At 36.0% G+C, this 23,830-nt stretch overlaps 1 protein-coding gene across 3 annotated transcripts in view; it reads left to right on the plus strand.

Moving 5' to 3' along the window:
* Positions 1 to 23,830, plus strand: part of CENPC (centromere protein C) — a 78,895-nt gene that overhangs the window by 37,389 nt on the left and 17,676 nt on the right. For all 3 annotated transcript variants that reach the window (XM_088021146.1, XM_088021147.1, XM_088021148.1), the window contains exons 10-14: positions 551 to 842; positions 4,881 to 5,024; positions 7,686 to 7,829; positions 8,996 to 9,078; positions 19,689 to 19,748. In XM_088021146.1, the coding sequence (XP_087877272.1) occupies positions 551 to 842; positions 4,881 to 5,024; positions 7,686 to 7,829; positions 8,996 to 9,078; positions 19,689 to 19,748 (723 nt within the window). The remainder of the gene's footprint in view (positions 1 to 550; positions 843 to 4,880; positions 5,025 to 7,685; positions 7,830 to 8,995; positions 9,079 to 19,688; positions 19,749 to 23,830) is intronic.

Raw genomic sequence — 23,830 nt, forward strand, 5'->3', positions numbered from 1 at the left:
AGGCAGGAGGGCTTGAAAGAAGTGGGTTTGAGAGGTATTAAGAATGTAGAAATGACAGGATTTGGGGACTTGATTGTGGATAGGGATAGGAGTCTTGGATGACTCAGATTTCTGATGTAGGTATCTGGGTAAATAGTTACACTTTTCATTAAGATAAGAACTAAAACCAGAGGGTCAGATTTGGGGGAGAGTGGTAGGTGAATATTATGATACCAATATCTACATAATAATTAAAGTTAAGAGTAGAAGGGTCCCTCAAAGTAGATAGAGAAGCTGAAGCTGGAAGCTTGGGAAATGATGGGGTCTTGAGGATGGCCAAAAGAGGAGTGGGCAGAGACATAGGGCGGTTTTGGAAGCTGTGATACATGCAAAGGGTTGAAAAGCTGCCTAGTTTATGACTTTAATTTGAAAACAAACAGCCTATGAGATTAGGGGGGGTGTGTGTCTGTCTATGTGTATTTACATGTAAATAAATAATATTGGTATTTCAGTGAGCCCGCTAATCTGGATAAACATTATGCTAACTTTAGGTTATCATTGAATCCTTCAGGTCTTGTTTATAGCAATTCTTCAAGAAGAAATGAATTGTCAGTGTGTCACAACAGTAGACGAAAACCTGCTGAAAAATCAAACCAATCATCTAAGAATATTGAGGAAAAAACCATTCCGTTTAAAGGGCAGAAGAGAACTACTCTGGGCAGCTCAAGAGCACAGGAGTTTTTAAATACTAAAGATTCTGGAGGAATTATGGACCATGATGAAATTTCTGGTTGTTCCCAGAATGCGTCATTGGAAAATGATGAGGAAGACCTGGCTAAGAAGAAAAATCTTGATCATTCTGGGTAATGTCTGTTAGGTATACGATATAGTTATTTTTGCCATTCAGCATTTAATAGTTTGTCAGTGTCATTTAATCAGTTATGGAGAAACTTAGCATAAAGGGCTCTGCAGTCTGGCAAACCTGGTTGTAAATCCACACCCAGGCCAAAGTAGTAATCTGAATTTGTTTCCTTATATTAAAATGGGGAATAATATATAGTACACGGGATGTGAGTGATTTTTTTTTTAAAGTGGTAAAAACAAAATTTACCATTTTAGTCATTTTTAAAAATGTATTTTATTTTTTAATTTCAGCATAATTAACCATCTTAGTCATTTTTAAAAAAATGGATTTTATTTATTTGAGAGAGAGAGAGTGTGAGAGAGAGAGTGCAGGAGCAGGGGAGTGACAAGGGGAGAGGGAGAAGCAGGGAGCCCAAGGCAGACCTCAGTCCCTGGACCCTGGGATCATGGCCTGAGCCGAAGGCAGACGCTTAACCACTGAGCCAGCCAGGCGCCCTTTAGTCATTTTTAGTGTATAGTTTGATTTGCTTCCTTTTAAGTGAGGTTAATGTGATTTCAGTAATTAGAAATACGTCTTAATACTCCTCGCACTAAGGTGATAATAGTTAACATACTTTGAGTGCTTATATGTGGCAGGTGTTTGCTAGGAGCTTTCAATGAATTTTCATCAGTCCTAACAACCTAGTGAGTTAGGCGTTGTTCTTGCGTATTTTTGCTTACTGACATAGTATGTATTCTTTAATTTACTCAACAAATAATACATATTATATGTGAGAAACTGCAAGGTGTTAGGGATTTATGGGAGTAAATTATAGTGCCCTAAAATATAGCAGTGTATGTCATTGTAGTACAGAAAAAAATTCCGTACACATTCTCTTTTAACTTTTTCACACCATTTCCATACCATTTTCCAGGTTTACAAAATTATTTCAGGTTTACAAAAAAAAAGTAACACCTGATTCCCCAATGACCTCACTTAAGAAATAAAATATTATAGTGACTGTTGAAATCCCATGTGTACCTTTGCTGAGCCCATTCTTCTCCCTTGTTAGTGATACTGAATTTGGTAGTTACCATTCTCATGGATATTTTTATACTTTTTCCTACGTGTGCATGTATATATGAACAGCATGTGGTATGGTTTTAAAAGTTTATAAAAATGGTTTTATTAGTATATATATCCTTCTGTGATTTGCTTTTTTTCCACAGTTCATTTTTGAGATTATTCATGTTGATAAATGATTTATTTTTATTCCTTTATAAGAAGTGGAGGTTGGCAAACTTTTCTTAAAGGGCCAGATAGTAATTATTTTAGGCTTTGCTGGCCAAAAGGCAAAATGGAAACAGTTATGTCTATAGTTAGATAATCATTTAAGACGTGACCTTTGAAAATACACAAACCATTTTTAGCTCTCAGTATATAAAAATAAATCAAGTGGCTGACTGAATTTATAGTTAACACCTTGTATGGTTATATGAAAATATTTAGTTTCTCTTTTTTTTGTACTTCATTCCTTTTTATTGCAAATAATATACCACTTTTTATCCATTCATTAAAGGGTGAGCATTTGGGTGGTTTCCACTTTTGTTGTTATTTTTTTAAATGATAATAATTTTTATTTATTTCCAGATGTTACTGTTCCTTTTCTTCAAGTATAATTAACATCGTGTTATATTTTCAGGTGTACAATGTATTTAGTCTCTTGATAATTTTTCACTATCAAAAACCAGTAGAGGAATTTAAGGAATTAAAACTTACTAGGTTTTTTGGGAGAAAATAAATTAAAAGCCTTTTCAATACTAGAATATTATGTGACACAAACCACACACACACGTGCGCGTGCACGCACGCACATGTGTTGAAATCAGGGAGGAGATGGATAATAGTATTTAAGCCAAAATTGATAAATTAATTTGTTTAAGGAGTCTTCCTTTTTTTAAAAAAAATTTTAAGGCATCTTCCTGATTAGAGATGTTACATGAGTTACTTCTCCTCTCTGCATGTATCTAACAGATGTTGAAACTTTTAACTTGTTTAAAAGTGATATTTTTTGCTTCTTTATAACCATGAGCATTAATTAAACTACAAGCTAACTTCCTTTTTCCCTATTAAAACCTGTTGGGAATAAACTAAACTAAACTTTAAGAGCTAGAGCACTTAAAGTGTAAGCAGTCTCCACTAAGTTTCTTTCATTCAAATTTATGTAATCACTTAATTTCTGTATTATTTCCTGAAGCCAGATGGAACAGAATCTCATTACTGTAGATTTCTGTTTTAAAAGTTTTATGAAGGGTACTTCACATATCATACAATTCACTCATGAAATGTGTACAATTTAATGGTTTTATAGTACATTCACAGATAGGTGCAAACCATCAACGTAGTCAATTTTAGAGCATTTTCAGCACTTCACGAAGAAGCCAGTACCCTTTAGTTAGCATTTCCCATTCCCTCTTCCACTGCTCTAAGCAACCACTAATATACTTTTTGTTTGTATAGATTTTACATTTTGGATTTTCACCTGAATAAAATCCTATAGTATGAGTTTTTTTGTACTGACTTCTTTCTGTTTGGATATTCACTGCCCCCCCTCCACCTCCCCGGGTTTGAACTCATGATCCTGAGATCAAGACCTGTGCTGAGATCAAGAGTCAGACACTTAACTGACTGGGCCACCCAGGTGCCTTCTGTTTGGATATTTTCAAGTTTCATGTTGTAGCATGTATCAGTAGTACTTCATTACTTTTTATGACTAAATAATATTTTATTTTATGGTATACCATGTTTTGTTTATCTTTTCATTCATTGATGGACATTTGGGTTGTTTCCACCTTTGGCTCTTTTGAATAATGCTGGTATAAACATTTGTGTACAGGTTTCTATGTGGACATATGTTTTCATTTCTCTTGGACATACACCTAGGAGTGGGATTGCTGAGCCATATGGTAACTCTATATTTAAGTTTGAGGGCGCCTGGGTGGCTCAGATGGTTAAGCGTCTGCCTTCGGCTCAGGTCATGATCCCAGGGTTCTGGGATCGAGTCCCGCATCGGGCTCCCCGCTCCTTAGGAGCCTGCTTCTCCCTCTGCCTCTCTCTCTCTCTGTCTTTCATGAATAAATAAAAATAAAATCTTAAAAATAAATAAATAAATAAATAAATTGTTTGAGGAACTGCAAGACTGTTTTCCAAAGCATCTGACCATTTTACATTTCTGTGAGCAGTGTGTGAGGGTTCCAGTATCTCTATATCCTTGCCAGCAGTTGTTATTATCTCACTTTGATGCTAGCCATCCTAGTTGGTATGAAAGTGGTATCTCATTGTGGTTTTCATTTGCATTTCCCAGATGACTAGTGATGTTGAGCATCTTTTCATGTGTTTATTGGTCATTTGCATATCATTAGAAAAAGATCTTTTCAGCCTATTTTTAGTTGGGTTGTCTTTTTTTTTTTTTTAATTGTGTTGTTAGAGGTCTTTATATATTTTGGATACAAGTTCCTTGTCAAATAAGGGATTTGCAAATATTTTCTCCTATCTGTGGGTTGTCTTTTTTGCTTTTTAATGATGTCCTTTGAAGCACAAAGGTTTTTAATTTTGATAAAGTCCAGTCTATTATTGCTTATACTGTTGATGTCATATCTAAGAATCCAAGTTCATGAAGATTTGTCCCTATCTTTTCTTCTAAGAGTTTTATAGTTTTAACTCTCTTGTATTTAGGTCTTTCATCCATTTTGAGTTAATTTTTGTCTATTCTGGGAAGTAAGGGTTTAACTTTACCATATGACTATCCAATTGTCCCAATAAGTGTTTATTGAAAATACTATTTTTTCCCCATTGAACAAGACCGTTCAATAGGGTCCTAGAATCAAGTTTTCTTCCTAGGCTAGTTGTAAGTCCTAGGACCTGAACAGGGTCCTAGGACTTATAGGTTCTAATATTTGTTACAGCCAGTATTATATGGCCTACTCATTGTGTATTGTTTCTAGAAGAAATATTTTATGGAGAAATGAAAATAATTTTACACTTTACATTTTCACAGAGGTACAAGAAGCACAAAGGATCAAGATAATATGACTGGACAAAATGTTCATCTGAAGTCTCAGATCAGGGGATTTACATGCAAGACACCAGCAGAATCTAACTTGGATTCTGGAGAGCCTAAGACTTCAGTTTTGGAAGGAAGGTATGCATGTGTTCTAAGGATCATTGGATTTACTTATTATATTAGTCACTCATTTGCTGTGTAACAGATTACCCCAAACTTTAATAGTCACTTGCAAACATCTATGGTTTCATAGTTTCTGTGGCCCAGAAGTCTGGGTTAGCTGGCTAGTTCTTACTCAGGGGTTCTAATGAGGTGTAGCATTCAAAATGTCTACCTGGTTTGCAGTCCTTTGAAGGCTTGACTGTGACTGGAGGATCTACTTATAAGATAGTTTGCTCCCATGGTTGTTAGCTGCAGGCCTTCCTTGTCGTGCGGCCCTCTCCATAGGGTTGTTCAGTATGGCAGCTGGCTTTTTACAAAGCAAGTGATCCAAGAGAAAGTGTGACTATGATGGAGGTTAAAATTCCCTTTTAATGACCTAGTATCTGAAGTTGCATACTGTCACTTCCACTTCATTCTGTTTGTTAGAAACAGGTCATTAAGTCCAGACCACGTTCAAGGAATGGGGGATTAGGCTTTCTCTCTTGAAAAGAGGAGTGTTTAAGAATTTGTGGGTATGTGTTTAAAACAGGTACACTCAGTGAACAAACCAAATTAACCTATTGACACCATTATTGAAAATTAGTTGACCATATGTATATGAGTTTCCTTCTGGATTCTCAACTTTTTTCTCTTGATCTGTATATCAGTTCTTGGTCCAGTACTGTACTGTCATGATTACCATTGCTGTGATAAGGTTTGAGATCAAGAGGTATGAGTCCTTTTTATTCTTCCTTTTCAGGGTTCTTTTGACTATGTTGGGTTACTTGCAGTTCCATATAAATTTTAGAATCAGCATGTCAATTTCTACAAAGACATCAGTTGAAATTCTGATAGGGATTGCATTGAATCTGTATATCAATTTGGGGGATATTGCTATTTTAAGAACATGGGATGTTTTTCCATCTATTGAGATCTTTAACTTCTTACAACAATGTTTTCAGAGCATAAGTTTTACACTTCTTTTGTTAAATTCATTCCTAAGCATTTTATTTGTTTTGATGCTATTGTGAATAGAATTGCTTTTTAAATTTTATTTTTGGATGTTCATTGCAAGTGTATAGAAATACAGTTGGTTTTTATATTCTTGTATTCTGCAACCTTGCTGATGTCATTTATTAGTGTCATTTATTAGCTTTTTAGTGTACTTCATAGGATTTTCTGAGTACAAAAATAGTGTCATTTTTGAATAGAAATAGTTTTACCCTTTCTTTCCAGTCTATTATTTATTTGTTTTATATTGCCTAATTGCTCTGGCTAAAAGCTTTGGTACAGTGTTTAATAGAAGTGGTAACAGCAGGTTTCCTTGTCTGGTTCCTAAATTTTAGGAGGAAAACATCTAGTCTTTCACCATTTAGTATACTGCTAGGTGTAGGTTTTTCATATGTACCTTTTTATCAGGTTGTGGCAGTTCTCTTCTAGTCCTAGTTTGTTGAGCGTTTTTATCATAAAGAGGTGTTGGATTTTGTTAAATGCTTGCTTTTTTTTTTTTTTTTTTTTTGCATCTACTGGTACGATGATGTGATTTTTTTTTTTTTTTTTTTTTATTATCTTAATTGGTTTTTGGATGGTAGACCAAACTGCATCTCTGGTATAAATCCCATTTGGTCATGATGTATGTATAATTCTGTTTACACATTGTTAGATTTCTTTTGCTAGTATGTTGAGTTTTTTGGTTTAGTTTTCTTGTGATGTCTTTGTCCAGTTTTGATACCAAGATAATCTTGGCCTCATAAACTGAGTTGAGAAGTTCTCTTCTGTTTTTTGAAAGAGTTTGTGAAGAATTTGTATTATTTGAATGCTTGGAAGATTCAGCAGTGAAACCATTTGGGCCTGAGGTTTTCTTTCTGGGTAGTTTTTTGATTACTGATTCATTCTCTTGTTACAGGTCTTTTGAGATTATTTCTTCTTGAATCAGTTTTGGTAATTTGTGTGTCTTTAGGAATTTATCCATTTCATCTAGGTTTCTAATTTGTTGACGTATAATTGTTCATAGTATTCTCTTATAATCCCTTTTGTTTCTTTAGACTGTGATCATAGGACCAAAGTCTGCATGTTCTTTAGTTATTTTGCATGCAAATTATTTTCTCACATAAGATAAGAGTAGGCTGATAGACTGAGTCAAGGAACAAATTAAAACATAGCACTTACAAGAGAAATGGGAGAGAAGAGAAAAATTACACAATCTGGGAATAATATATCCTATTTGGATATATTGGAGATAAATTAATTAGCTGTTAGCTACTGAAGAGATGAACCAGAGTCCCTCTGAGCACCCTTATTGTTCCTCAATAGGCTGACTAGGGGTGTCAAAGAAAACAATTTCAGTTGTTTGTGGATTTTCAAAAAAATGATAGATTAAGTGTGTAATGTACATTATATGCTGCCTGAAGTAATGTCTCCTTGTGTTCCCCCTTGTCATCACCTCCATCTTAGGCCAAGTCTATACCATTTCAGAATTTTTCTTAGTAGGTCCTAGAATCAAGGTTTCTTCCTAGGCTAGTTGTAAGTCCTAGGACCTGAACAGGGTTATCTAATATTTGTTACAGCCACTTTATATGGCCTACTCATTGTGTATTGTTTCTAGAAGAAATATTTTATGGAGAAATGAAAATAATTTTACACTTTACATTTTCACAGAGGTACAAGAAGCACAAAGGATCAAGATAATATGACTGGACAAAATGTTCATCTGAAGTCTCAGATCAGGGGATTTACATGCAAGACACCAGCAGAATCTAACTTGGATTCTGGAGAGCCTAAGACTTCAGTTTTGGAAGGAAGGTATGCATGTGTTCTAAGGATCATTGGATTTACTTATTATATTAGTCACTCATTTGCTGTGTAACAGATTACCCCAAACTTTAATAGTCACTTGCAAACATCTATGGTTTCATAGTTTCTGTGGCCCAGAAGTCTGGGTTAGCTGGCTAGTTCTTACTCAGGGGTTCTAATGAGGTGTAGCATTCAAAATGTCTACCTGGTTTGCAGTCCTTTGAAGGCTTGACTGTGACTGGAGGATCTACTTATAAGATAGTTTGCTCCCATGGTTGTTAGCTGCAGGCCTTCCTTGTCGTGCGGCCCTCTCCATAGGGTTGTTCAGTATGGCAGCTGGCTTTTTACAAAGCAAGTGATCCAAGAGAAAGTGTGACTATGATGGAGGTTAAAATTCCCTTTTAATGACCTAGTATCTGAAGTTGCATACTGTCACTTCCACTTCATTCTGTTTGTTAGAAACAGGTCATTAAGTCCAGACCACGTTCAAGGAATGGGGGATTAGGCTTTCTCTCTTGAAAAGAGGAGTGTTTAAGAATTTGTGGGTATGTGTTTAAAACAGGTACACTCAGTGAACAAACCAAATTAACCTATTCTTACAATATCTGAAGTCATATACTCTTTTAAAATGAAAGAATGGTAAATTATAACATTCTCAAGACTTTTAAGTGATGGCTAAGATTTCTTTACTATTTGGTGGGTTATGACTACTAGGCCTGTTCTGGGTTCATAATGGAAGGGAAGGAATCTAGGACGGGGATAAGCTGAATTATCTCTGAGCAATTTCTGGACTATATTTTAAATTCTACTTGTTTTTGGCTGTATTTTTAAATTAAGACAAGCTGATTTATTTCTAATATTTTTTAATAATACTATTTGATTTGATTTTTATCAGGGGTGTTACTTGAGTTGACTTAAAATTTAAAATTGATTCATGAAATTTAAAAGGTTATAAAATTCAGTATTTGTCCTGTTTGACAGTTATAGGATTAAATTATAGATTCTTTATTTTATGTAGCATGTAAATATATTTTTGGTAATCTATAACATCACTTTTGGTTTTATAAGAAGGAAACCTTTGGCAGTTTTTGGGACAAAAATGACCATTAGGATAGATAATTAGATATATGTATTATAAAAGCACAAATTTGATGGTTTACTTTTTTATCTTAAAGTGGACCTTTCAGGCTCAAGAATTATTTAACATCTGGAAAGAATAATTCCGATGTGGATGACAAGGAAGTTCAGGAAAGTTCAAGTAGGTTATTATTTATTGTCTCTTGTCTTGATATTTATGGCATTATGCATACAAAGTACGGGTGTGCTATGTTTTATATAAATTATCACCAGTGGCAAATGTGTATTGAGTACTTACTCCAAAGAGCCTTACTATATGTTTAGAGATTTGTAAGACCTTACACCTATGTGATAGAGGGAGGAAGAGAAAGAGAAAGAATGACAGAGTGACAGTCCTTTCTTTGAGGTAGAACATAATGAAATAATTGACACTTAAAATATCTACTCTAGTATTGAAAAATGTTAAAAGGGGTGTCTGGGTGGCACAGTTGGTTGGGCGCCTAACTCTTGATTTTGGCTCAGGTCATGATCTCAGGGTTGTGAGGTAGGGCCTGGCATTGGGCTCATGCTCAGTGCAGATCTGCTTGAGGCTTTCTCTCCTTCTCCCTTTGCCTCTGCCTGCCACACACTTCCTCTCTCTTTCTCTCAAATAAATAAATCTTAAAAAAAAATAAAAATGTTAAGCTGCTAAGGGTATAAATGAAGTAAGATTCGCCATGTATTGATTACTATAGCTGTATGATGGATATATCAGTTTCATTATATAATTTTTTCTATTTTAAATATGTTTGAAACTTTACATAGTAAAGTTTTTTAAATGCCTCTTAATAGTTTTGTAATTTTTATGCTGCTAAAGAATGTGTGCTTGGAATTTAATCTGTTATACTATTTTTTCTTTCCTAATTCACTAATTAATTTTCCTTTTATTTTTAATTTTTTTTAAATTGGAATCTCTCTCTCTCTCTCTTTTTTTGAGAGAAATAGAGCACACACAGGTGTGTGCATGAGTGGGGCTGGCTGTGGGGGGGTGGGGTGGCTAGAGGGAACGGGAGAGAATGACTCCTTATTGAGCTCAGAGCTGATCTCACAACTCTGAGATCATGACCTGAGCCAAAATCAAGAGTTGGACACTCAACTTACTGAGCCACCCAACGCCCCTCTTTTTCCTTTTGATTTGCATCTCTTGAAATGCTAGGAATGTGGAATTTGGAATTTTTTTTTTAAAGATTTTATTTTTGAGTAATCTCTATACTTAATTTGGGGCTTGAACCTACAACCCTGATAACAAAGAGTGGCAGGCTCTATCAGTTCAGCCAGCCAGGTGCCCCCTTTGTTTTGCCTTTTAAATTGTTTTTTTCTCCGTTTAGATTTATTTTAGTATTTTTCTCCTCTAAGTTGAATACTTTCTCTAATTATTTTTCTATTTTTTATTTGAAAAAACAATGAATTTTCCTGAGTAGTATTGGCTTAATTTTACAGCTTTTTATTTATTTTAAAAAATTTTTAAAAAGATTTGTTTATTTATTTAGAAAGTGTGTGTGGGGTTGTGGGAGAGCAAGGGAGAGAGAGAGAATCTGAAGCAGACTCTGTGCTGAGTATAGAGCCCCACCTGGGGCTTGATCTCAAGACTTTGAGATCATGACCCGAGCCAAAATCAAGAGTCGGACTCTCAACTAACTGAGCCACCCAGGTGCCCCAATTTTATAGCTTTTTAAATATTGTGTTCCTTTAAAAAAAAAAGATTTATTCATTTATTTTAGAGAGAGAGAAAGCCTGAGAGCAGGGGGAGGGGTAGGAGGAGGGGCAAAGGGAGAGAGAATCTCCAGCAGACTCCCTGTTGAGCGCAGAGCCTGATGTGGGGCTCAGTCCCACCAACCCTGAGATCATGGCCTGAGCCAAAATCAAGAGTTGGATACTAAACCAACTGAGTCACCCAGGCCGCCCCAAATGTTGTATTCTTACTGTAGTATACCCTAAATTACAGTGATTTTTTCTTTGACCCAGGAGTTTTTAAGAGTATATTAGTCAAGAGCTTGGTCTCCAGAGTCCCTGGGGTTGAATCTAGCTCTACCACTTATTTACTATGTTATCTTGAGTAAAAAACTTCATTCCTCTTACCTTCAGCATCCTTATCTGTAAAATGGGGATATCGGTTTCCACCCATAGTTTTCTTGTTTAGTTTAATATCTGGTTTATGTTAAAACATACTGTTGGCTGTTATTCTGAAGTGTTTTGTTCTTTGTTAACAATTTTTTTTTTAATTTATTTATTTGACAGAGACACAGCGAGAGAGGGAACACAAGCAGGGGCAGAGGGAGAGGGAGAAGCAGGCTTCCCGCTGAGCAGGGAGCCTGATGCGGGCTTGATCCCAGGACCCTGGGATCATGACCTGAGCTGAAGGCAGCTGCTTAACAACTGAGCCACCCAGGCGCCCTTGTTAACAATTTCTAGTTTCATTTCACTGTTCTAGGGAACTTTGGCTTGTATTATTTATTTTTTGAATTTATTAAGGTTTTCTTTGTGATCTATAGTATGCTTAGAACATATAAAAAATTCTCCCATGGGTGCTTGAAAAAGAGAGAATATTCTTTTGTGTATATATATGGTTATAAAAATATACATCCACTTATTAGTGGATGTATATTTTTGAATATATTTTGAATATTTATGGAACTCATGTATTTTTTTATTTTTGAAGATTTTTATTTATTTATTTGAGAGAAAGTGAGTGAGCATGAGCGGGGTTGGGGAGGAGAGGGAGAGGGAGAAACAGACTCCCCGTTGAACAGGGAGCCCGATGCAGGGTTTAATCCCAGGACCCTCACATCATGACCTGAGCCGAAGGCAGATGCTTTCACCCAGGTGCCTGGGAACTCTTGAATATTTATAGAATATTATGGGAGACTTAACTATGTATCCTTCTAGAGGCTGCAGATGTGGTAGTGAACAAAACTGACAAAAACTTCTGCACACCTGGAGCTTACTTTCTGGGGGACCAGGATAGAAGACAAGAAAGGAAAAGATAGCAAAACTTATGATTTGCTAGATTGAGAGTAGAAAAATAAAGCCAGGGATTTTGCAGTGGGAAATGGCGGTTTAATTCTTAGGTAGATGGGCAGCAAAGGCCTCACTGAGGAAGTGATCATTTGAGCGAAATAGGAAAAAGATGAGGAAGCAAATTATGCAGCTGTATGAGGAAATAATGCCTCAGGTAGAGGGAAGACCAAGGGCAGTTTTTCTGATATGATAATGAGTCTGATGGCAAAACACCAAGGAGACTGGGTGGAGCAAAGGAAGAGGGATAGAGTAGTAGGAGATGATGTCATAGAGATAACAAGAATGAAAGATCACATATAGGATGTTAAAAGCTGTTTTAAGGATTTTTGGCTTTTCCTAAGAGATGATAAGGCATTGGAGGGTTTTGAGCAGAGGAGCGATATGACGGATTTATAAACAGAATGACTGGCTGTTGTGTTAGGGAGGGACTGGTGAGTTGGAGGGGGCTGGCGTAAGGTTGGAAGCAGGGAGACTGGTGAGACATTACTAATCCCAGTAAGAGTTTGCTTAGAGTCGTGTGGTAGCAGTGGAGGGTGGAGAGCAGTAGTAGGATTTTGAATATTTTTGAAGATAGAATCCACAGGATTTCCTGATGGATGGGATGTGGGATGTAAGAGAGAGATGTCAGGGATAACTTTAAGGCTTTTTGGCTTGAGCACCTGAAAGAATGGTGTTGTCATTACTTGATTTGGAGACTACTGGGGAAGGAGCAGATTTTGGGGGAAAGAACAGGATCTTAGAATTGAACATGTTACATTAGATATTAATTCGATCCTTTATATCCTTGATTTGTGAAATCTGCTGAAGACTGCCAGAGTTGAAGTAAAGTATTTCCACTGCAATGGTCTGCTTTTTTCTATTTTCTGCAGTGTTTGTACATCTCAGTGCTGTTACTAAGCATGTAAGCTTTTATATGGAATGTACCTGCTTTGGTCAAATTTATCTTCTTGATCCTATTACAATGCTTTTACCTTGTAGTCTGTTTTGTCTAATATTAATATTGTGACCCCTGCTTTCTTTTGGTTCATTGTTCTTTTTTATATTTTTATTCATCTTTTTACTTAACCTTTCCTACAGAACTAAAACAAAGTGGTTTAGAAACAGTACATGATTGAATTTTTATCTTTCACTTTCTCTGTCAGTATTTTTTCCTTTAATAAATGTTCAACATATTTATACTTACTGTCAGAACAGATAGCCTTGTTACTTTGTAAAGTTGGTAGACATTCTCACATATGCCGGCAAGAACTCAGAATTTTTTTTTTTTTTTTTTTACAAACAGTTGAATGGTAAAAATAATCTTTGGGTCATAATCTTTTTTCCTTTAAACTAGCTGGCTATTGATCTTTTGCCTCACAATAGCTAATGCTTATGAGTAGAAATTTAAAGGCAGATGTATTTCTTATTTTCTTTGCAAGTAACCTGTTTTCTTCTATCTCCATGCTTATTAGGATTCTTTAATGTTTGAAATTCAGGAGTTATCTCTTTGTTGCTGTTTTTTAAAATATTTTTTTTGAGATTATTAAATTTATTACTTAAATTATTAAATTTTAGAAATTATTAATTTTAAACTTACTCTGAAATCCCATATCTGCTTCACCCAGATTCCATAGTTGTCAACATTTTACATTTGTTCCGTCTCCCTCCCTGCCTCTGCTACATATATATTCATACACGTTTCTTATCATTAGCCTTTAAAAAAATTTTTTTTAGTAGCCTCCATACCCAGCATGGAGCCCAACACGGCTCGGGGCCTGAACTCATGACCCCAAGGTCAAGGTATGAGCTGAGATCAAAAGTTGGACACTCAACTGACTGAGCCACCTAGGTGCCCCTTAAAAATTTTGTTTTTTTATTGAAGTATATTAACATACAGTATTATGTTAGTTTTAGGTATACAATATGATTCAGCATTTTTATACTTTATTCAGTGCTCATCATAAGTGTACTCTTTTTTTTTTTTTTTTAAAGATTTTATTTATTTATTTGACAGAGAGAGACACACAGAGAGGGAACACAAGCGGGGAATGTGAGAGGGAGAAGCAGGCTTTCCCTGCTCTCGTTTTTTTAAAGATTTTATTTATTTATTTGACAGAGGGAGAAACACAGAGAGAGGAAACACAAGCAGGGGGAATGGGAGAGGGAGAAGCAGGCTTCCTGTGGAGCAGGGAGCCCGATGTGGGGCTCGATCCCAGGACCCTGGGATCATGACCTGAGCCGAAGGCAGACGCTTAACGACTGAGCCACCCAGGCGCCCCATAAGTGTACTCTTAATCCTCTTTATCTATGTCACTCATCCCTCACCCACCTCTCCTCTGGCAACCACCAGTATGTTCTCTGTATTTAAGAGTCTGGGTTTTTTTGGTCACTTGTTTTCTTCAGTTGTTTTGTTTCTTAAATTCCACATATGAGTGGGGCGTCTGGGTGGCTCAGTCGGTTAAGCGTCTGCCTTCGGCCCAGGTCATGGTCCCAGGGTCCTGGGATTAAGTCCCCCATTGGGCTCCCTCCTCAGCGGGAAGTCTGCTTCTCCCTCTCCTTCTGTCCCACCCCCCTGCTCCTGCTCTCTCTCATGCTCTCTGTCAAATCAATAAATACCATTTAAAAAAAAATTCCACATATGTGTGAAATCATGTGGTATTTGTCTTTCTCTGACTGACTTGTTTCACTTAACATTACACCCTCTAAGTCCCTCCATTCCATCCATGTTGTTGCAAATGGCAAGATGTCACTATTTTTATGCCTGAGTACTACTCCACTGTGTGTGTGTGTGGTTTGTATACACACCACATCATCTTTATCCATTCATCTGTGGATGGACACTTGGATTGCTTCTATATCTTGGCTATTTTAAATAATGCTGCAGTAAACATAAGGGTGCAATTATCTTTTTGGATTAGTGTTTTTGTTTTCTTTGGATAAACACTGAGTAGTGGAATTACTGGATCATATGATAATTCTATTTTTAATTTTTTGCGGAACCTCCATGCTGTTTTCCACAGTGGCTACACCAATTTGCATTTCTACCATCCTGCATGAAGGTTCATTTTTCTCCACATCCTCACCAACATGTTTCTTATCTTTTTGATTCTAGCCATTCTGCCAGGTATAAGGTAGTAGTTCATTATGGTTTTGATTTGCATTTCCCTGATGATGAGTGATGTTGAGCATCTTTTCATGTGTCTGCTGCCCATCTGGATGTCTTTTTTGGAAAAATGTCTGTTCAGGTCCTCCGCCCATTTTTAAATTGGATTATTTTGTTTTTTTGCTGTTGCGTTGTTTAAGTTCTTTACATATTTTGAATATTAACCCCTTATTGGATATATCATTTGCAAATAATCTTCTCCCGTTTAGTAGGTTGCCTTTTCATTTTGTTGTTGGTTTCCTTTGCTATGGAAAAGCTTTTTATTTTGATGTAGTCCTAATAGTTTATTTTTGCTTTTGTTTCCCTTGCCCAAGGAGACATATCTAGAAAAATGTTGCTACAGCCAATGTCAATGAAATTACTGCCTCTGGTTTCTTATAGGAGTTTTATGGTTTCAGGTCTTACTTCCAGGTCGGTAATCCATTTTGAGTTTATTTTTGTGTAAAGTGTAAGAAAGTGTGGTCCTGTTTCATTTTTTTGCATGAAGCTCTCCATTTTTTCCAACACCATTGATTGAATATGCTGTCTTTTCCCTCTTGTATATTCTTACCTCTCCTTTGTCATAGATTAATTGATTATATAAGCATGAGTTTATAGCTGCATTCTCTCTTTTATTCCATTGACCTATGTTTTTTGTGTTTTTTTTTTTTTTGTGGTTGTATCATACTGTTTTGATGTACTACAGCTTAGTAGTATATCTTGAAATCTGGTATTGTGATACCTCCAGCTTTGTTCTTTCTCAAGATTGCTTTGGCTATTATTAGCCTTTTCTGTACTATTTGAGAACAAGTTGCAGACATAGTACTATGTGAAAGTATATGCAGATATGATGTAAGAGAAGACCATAATCATACTTTAACCAACCGTCCAAGTCAGGAAATCAGCATTAATATAACACTAGTATTCCTTCACTGATTCCGTGCAGATTTCACCAGCAGTTCCATTATTGTTCTGGTTCAGGATCCAATCCAGGATCATAGATTGCATTTAATTCTCATGTCCGTTAAGTTTTCTTCAATAAGGCATTTTCTAACTCTCCTGACCTTTACATTTTTTTGAGAGAGTACAACTTTTTATTCTTTAGAATGACTTTCAACCTGAGTCTTTCTGATGTTTCCTCATGATCAGATGCCAGCCTTGCGCATGTGACAGTAGTACAGAAATGATTCTGTGTTCTTTGTGCATCTCATTAGGAGACAGTGCTTACCCATCTCTTGTTGGTGATGTTAATCTTTATTTTTCTTTAAATTTTTTTATTGTTACGTTAATCACCATACATTACATCATTAGTTTTTGATGTAGTGTTCCATGATTCATTGTTTGTGCATAACACCCAGTGCTCCACGTAGAACGTGCCCTCTTTAATACCCATCACCAGGCTAACCCATCCCCCACCCCCCTCCACTTTAGAACCCTCAGTTTGTTTTTCAGAGTCCGTCGTCTCTCATGATTCCTCTCCCCCTCTGATTTACTCCCCTTCATTCTTCCCCTCCTGCTATCTTCTTCTTCTTCTTTTTTTTTTTCTTAACATATATTGCATTATTTGTTTCAGAGGTACAGATCTGTGATTCATCAGTCTTGCACAATTCATAGCACTCACCATAGCACATACCCTCCCCAATGTCTATCACCCAGCCACCCCATCCCTCCCACCCCCCCCACCACTCCAGCAACCCTCAGTTTGTTTCCTGATATTAAGAGTTCCTCATATTAGTGAGGTCATAAGATACATGTGTTTCTCTGATTGACTTATTTCACTCAGCATAACACCCTCCAGTTCCATCCATGTCGTTGCAAATGGCAAGATCTCATTCCTTTTGATGGCTGCATAATATTCCATTGTGTATATATGCCACATCTTCTTTACCCATTCATTGTCGATGGACATCTTGGCTCTTTCCACAGTTTGGCTATTGTGGACACTGCTGCTGTAAACATCGGGGTGCACGTCACGTACCCCTTCGGATCCCTACATTTGTATCTTTGGGGTAAATACCCAGTATTATCTCTACTCTAAAGATATGGTTGTTCTCTTATAATTGGTAAGTATTTTGTGGTGTGATATTCTGATGCTATTATAATAATGTGTTCCTTTTCAAACCTTCACACCAATCTTAGCATCTTTTGAAGACTCCCACTCGAATCATCAGCCACTAATGATGTTACCAAATTGTGCTGTTCTGTTTTCCTAATTCCTGTTAATTAGTGGCATTCTGTAAGAAATAGTTTTTCTTACCCCTTCTCTTATTTGTTTATTTATATAATTATGGGTTGCTACCTGCATTCCTGTTTATTGATGGTTGTAATCTCTTTTATTTATTCTAATACTCATATTGTGCCAGATTTGGTCAGTAGGCATCCTTTCAACTGGTCCTTAGGTTCTTTTACTATGTTTCTGTCATTTTGTGAATACTCTCTTTTTTTGGCTTAAGATGTTCTGATCTACTTTCCCTGTCTCAACTCTGAAGTCACTTATTTCTGCTAAGGAACCTGATTCTTTTTAGTGGATAATGGCTTTAGAAACTCAGATCTGGGCTCTTGGTGTGCTCACTGTTACTGGGATATCATTGCTTCTAGGCTCTCTCAGTGGACTGTTCTTAGTATATTTACTTATTTGCTTCATTCTTACTCTGATCCCATCAGCTGCTTCCCACAGCTCACTGCTATGGGAGAATTTTCAAGGAGTGACTAGCCCTCTACTTTTTCTAGTGGGGATTGCATGAGAATTTAGATTTTTTTTTTTTTTTGGTAACAGCTTTATTGAGATAGTCACATACCATAAAATTTACCCATTTATGGGATGTAATTCAATGGTGTGTAACCATCACAATAAATTTTAGAAAATTTTTATCATCCCCAGAAGAAACCCCATATTTATCTTTAGCAGTTACCTTTCCTTCCCTCGCCTCTCATATCTCCTATGCCTATGGCATCCACTAATCTACTTTTAACTTCTATAGATCTGTATAGATTTGCCAATTCTGGACAGGAAAATTAGATTTTATGATCACTAAAGTTTCTTCTTAGCCAGCAATTTTATAAAGTATCTAATTCAATCATTTAATTTTAATATATTTTTTTTTAAGAGAGTGTGTGCATGCATGTGTGAGGGAAGGGCAGAGAAAGAGGAAGAGAGAAAATCTAAAGCAGGCTCCATGCTCAGCATGGTGCCCTACTCGGGGCTCTATCTCATGACCCAGAGACATGATCTGAGCTGAAATTAAGAGTCAGATGCTTAACTGACTGAGCCCGCCACCCAGATGCCCCAATTTAGTAATTTTAAACAGTCTTTTGCTATCATGGACTCATTTGAGAATATAATGAAAGCGTAGACTTACTTTTCAGTTTTAGGTCATTCATGGACATTAAGTGTTCCAATTACGTGTTGCTCCATAACAAACACCCAAAACTTAGTGGCTTAGTACAACAATTGATTTCTCTCTCATTGTTCTGTGGGTTGACTTGGCTTAGGCAAGTCTCACTTGGGCTCTCTCATGCATTCTTACCTAAATGCAAGCTGCTGGGGCTGGAGTCATTTGAAAGCTCAACTGGGTTGGAAGTCCAGGGTGACTTTTTCACTTCTATATTTAGCACTTAGCTAGGGTGGCTGGAACAAGTTGGGAGCAGGCCAGGTGTATCTTTTTTCTCCGCATGCGGTTAGCTTGGGTTTCCTCACAGCATGGCAGTCTTGGGGTGGTCGGACTTCTTATGTGGTGGCTCTTTCTCCAGAGTGAAGTTGTAAGAAACCCAGGTGGAACCTGCATATCTTCTTAGGACTTAGCCTTTGAAGCCCCAGAATGTCATTTCTGCTATGTTCTGTTAGTCAAGCTAGTCATTAAGATCAGCAGAGATTCAGGGAATTAGGGAATTCAGAGAAAAGGGAATTAGACTCTGCTTCTTGATAAAGAATGACATTTGTGCATAGGAAGAGAAAGAATTAATGGCAGCTATGTTTAGATGCTATTTCAATACTAAAGTTGAAAACTTTGGCCTAATTGGCACACTGCTAAATTTAGTATACTTATACTATTTTAGAACTTGAAAGATCATATATTACATTATTAGCATATTGATTGTTCTTTATTACACCCTACATTTTAATCTGCCAAGTGGCTTATTTCACCCGAAGTCCAGAAAACTTGCTTATTTTTTGTTCTTTTTAACCATTAGGCTCTTTAGACATACACGTTGTAGCAAAATCTAGAAAAATGTTATACTGTTTTTCATTAGTCTTTATTCCTCAGCAGTAAAAAGTAAAAAGTAATAACATGATTGTCAGGTTAAATTTAATTAAAATACTTAATATTGAAATTGACTGGGGTGCCTGGGTGGCTCAGTCAGTTAAGCGTCTGCCTTCATCTCCGGTCATGATCCCAAGGTCCTGGGATCAAGCCCTGCATTGGGCTCCCTGCTCAGCGGGAAGTCTGCTTCTCCCTCTCCCACTCCCCCTGCTTGTGTTCCCTCTCTCGCTGTCTCTCTGTCAAATAAATAAATAAAATTAAAAAAAAAAAAAAGAAATTGACCAACTAACAGTTTAGTTCAACATGGAATTAGCAGCCTGTGGTCATGATATTATCATTTGCATTTTGCAGGTGACTCAAGAGTAAAAATATCTACAGTAATACCAGAGAATAAAATACATCACAAGTTAGGTAAGATTATTTCTCTCTTTTAATATCTTAATATTATAAAACCTCTGTTACTAAATAGGACTTAATTTTTCTCATGCAGGGAGGAAATATTTGGATTAATTGGCAGATAAATTAAAACTATTTATTTAGTTTTTATGAATTTCACAATAAGTCATCATAGGCCAAATAATGATCTTTATTGTTCATTTATAAATCCTGTGTCCCTCTCACTCTTTGCCTCTATTAGGGAGCATGATTTCACCTACGCTAAGAAGGTAGGGTGGAGAATTCTGTAAGTAATAACTGCTAGGTAGATGACATCCCTGACAACTCCCATTTTTACCCAGTCCACTTGTAAATGAAGCAGTAGCTAGAATAAGTAGGCAAAGATGGGAGCTGGGGAACCCATGGAGAGGCCATGGAGGATTAAAACTCTGTGGTTCCCCATGATGTATTTGCCAGTCAGGATTCATGGGACCTTTCACCTTTGTGGGATTGCAGTGGCCTTTTATGTTTCTCTCTGTGCCTGAAGTTGTGAGTGCTCCCGAACTTGTACCTGAGGAGAACCACTAGAAGTGAAGTTTCCTCAAATTGCTTCAACCAGAAACTCATATTTTGTCAATATTTTGTGGGCCCATATGAAGAAAGGCTGTTAGTCTTAACACTTTCTTGAAGTGGAATGATAACTAGTCAGGAGTAGGCAAACAAATAAAATGTTTCTGAGCAGGGGCTTTAGCAACTAGAGAGAGGAAAATCAAGCATCATGCCTAAGAATAGTAGGCAACTGCTGGTGAGCTAGAATTTTTGTAGTAGATGAATAACAATTTTAACAATAAAAGAAATATGAGCATTTTCAGAGATTCAGTTATAGCACAGAAAACTTTCTGGGACTGAAAAAACCCAATTTTTTAAATTTAAAAAGTCAGTAGATGAAGTGAAAATAAAGGGTAGTCACTGTTACTGAGAGCTGAATTAGTAACTGTGTGTTGACATGGAAGACATTCCTCAGAGACAAAATATGAAAAGATGGAAATCATGAGGAAAAAAGCTATACAATGGAAATAATATGGAGACAGCTGAGAAAACTTGCAAATAATAGGATTTCCAGAAAAGATAAACAGGTGGAGGAGGGAAAAGAGTTAAAAGAAGTATGTTAAAGAAAACTTCCCTGGATTAAAGATGGCTTAAATCTGCAATTTGAATGAGTTTGCCAACTGCCAGTCAAAATTATTGAAAAAGATACACTTCTAGACATCAGTGAATAAAATCCTAAATTTCAAGAATATAAGGAAGCTTCTAGACAGAAACATTTATATATAAGGGAGAAAAAATGACTAGTACTGTTGATCTGTGTAACATTGGAAGAATAAAATAACATCTATAGCCTTTTTTAAGAAATGTATTACAACCCAGGATTCTTGTACTTAGCCAAGGTATTTTCCTTTCTGATAAGTGAATTTACTTTGCAGATAATGCAAAGATTGAGTTGACTCTAAATCCTCCCAGTAAAATACTCACGTAAGGTATTCTAACCAAGTGTATGAATCAAAATTGACTCCAAAGAGAGGAAACAGTGGTGAGGAATAATTCTTGTAATATATGTGGTTAAATTTAAATAACATGTATTTGTTTTCTGTTGCTGTGTACTAAATTACCACAATTCAGTGGCTTAGACAACACACATTTATTTATTATCCATATTTTCTTCAGATCAGAAGCTCAGGCACAGATTAGCTGGGTCCTCTGTTCAAGAGTCACAGGCTGCAATCAGAAGTGTCAGCCTGGGTTGTGGTCTCATCTGAGGTTTGAGGTCCTATTCCAAGCTCCTGTGGTTGTTAGAATTCAGTTCCTTGAAACTGTGGGACTGAGGTAACTGTTTTCTTGCTGGCTTGTGAGCCATGGGCCATTACTTTTAGCTTCTAAAGGCTACCTGCAGTTCTTTGCCACATGACCCTTTCCATACGCCCCTTCATAGTATGGCATCTTGGTTCTTCAGAGCCAGCAAGGAAGAATTTCTCTCTGCATCTGCTAGATGGTGTCTTATATGTATAATATCATATATTGTCATATATATAATCGTGATGTAATCATAGTGATTCCCTGTCACTCTTACCATATTCTGCAGATGAGAAGAAAGTCACAGTTCCCACATCTTAGGAGAGGGGATTATTACACAAGGATGTGAATTATTGCTGATTACCTTAGGGTGTGACTACTACCTAATGCTAATGTGAATGGGGATTTATAAGTGCTAAATAATGACTTTTGTAATTGAAATTTGTAATTGAATTCCATACTATCTTAAATTTGTAATTGAAATCCATACTATCTTTAATTAAAACTTAATCGGGCTCCCTGCTCGGCGGGAGGCCTGCTTCTCCCTCTCCCACTCCCCCTGCTTGTGTTCCCTCTCTCACTGTGCCTCTCTGTCAAATAAATAAATAAAATCTTTAAAAAAAAACAAAAAACTTAATGTGGTAGGGAAGAGAGTAGGGGCAGAATAGTGGTAGTAAAAATAGTCTAAAAGTTTTATTTTACCGAATGAGAAAAGGAGAGAATAGCATATCTTGGTAAGGGATATAGTTTTTAATATAATCATGGAGAACTGAGAGTTTAATTTTTGAGTGTCAGGAATGGGAAGGTGACCAATATTAGGGTGAAAAAGCACAGCAAAACTTTGAAATGACCAAGGGAGGGGAAGAAAAAGATATGGTCATTTGCTCAAATCAATAAAAATGAGAAAGAAGCAGCACTGATGAAAAAAACTAGTTAAATATAAAGTAAGATGGAAGGAATAAAAGGAAACATGTTGCTTGTTACACTAAATAATGGATTGAATTCCTCTAATAAGGTAGGGACTCTCAGATTTGGTTAAATAGTACATATTGAATTATGTGTTTATAAGAAACACTTAAAACAGGTTAAAAAATAAAAGATTGTCAAAAAAATTAGGTAGACTACTGAAAATAAGAAAATAGTGTAATTTTAATATTAGGCAAAGTGGAATTTAAGGTTAAAATGAAAGTGCTGAACAGAATAGAGAAGGACATGTAATGATAAAAAATTAATGAAGAAGATAGAAAAATCATAAACACTTATGCACCAAACAACTTAACAAATAAAATGTATAAAGAAAAAACTAAAAACAAAACAAAACAAAAAAAACACCAAGATTTTTACTAAACAGTACAGTTAGACTGGGAGATTTTAAATAAACTACTTTCAGAATTGGAAACTTCTAGCAAACAGAAGGTAGGTAAAAGCATAGGAATTTGATTATATAGCCAATAAAGTCAGCTTACTATATAGAACTTTGCATTGTTAGATAAAATGAGTATGTGTGTATACACACAAACACATGCAAACATAAACTACCCTGATTTATAAGTTTCCTATTGTGTAATATTTAGATGGTGTTCAATTTGGTTATTGTTTTCTAAGTATAAATAATACTACCATGAACGTTCTTGTAAATACAGCTTTACCCATTTTTTTAAAAAACAGTAATAGTGGCACACCTGGCTGGTTCAATCAAAAGAGCATGCAACTCTTGATCTTGGGGTCATGAGTTCGAGCCGCATGTTGGGTGTAGAGATTACTTAAATAAATAAGTAAGTAAGTAAATAAAGTTAAAAAAAACAGTAATAGCTAATGTTTAATGAATTGCTATATGTCAGGCATGTTACAGCATTATATTAATTTACATCTCACAAAACTCTATGAGGTGGGTTCTGTTATTTACCTGTTATTTATTTTAGTAGGCGGATGGAAAAAACTACAGTTTACATTAGAGAGGTTGAGTGACTTTAGCTTCTGTGATGTTTCACAACTAGTTCATGGTTAAGTTAGTATGTTAAATTTGACTCCAAAAACTAGCTCTTGAGAATTCAGGAGAAATACTTCCAGCAGAAAATCAGTTAGATGGTTATGGTAAACTGTAACAACCAAAGTATTTTACAACCAAAGTTGTAATGATTATGAGAGTTTCAGTTTGGTTTTTTTTTTCTGCTGCTGCTTTTTAAAAATAAATTTATTTATTAAGTTTTTCTTTTTTAAATTTTATTTAAATTGAATTAATTAACATATAGTGTTTTATTAGTTTC

Source organism: Eumetopias jubatus, unplaced genomic scaffold (genome assembly GCF_037043125.1).
Source record: "Eumetopias jubatus isolate StellerSeaLion01/CBP00866 unplaced genomic scaffold, mEumJub1_p1.0 scaffold_2, whole genome shotgun sequence".
In the NCBI taxonomy this organism is placed as follows: domain Eukaryota; kingdom Metazoa; phylum Chordata; class Mammalia; order Carnivora; family Otariidae; genus Eumetopias; species Eumetopias jubatus.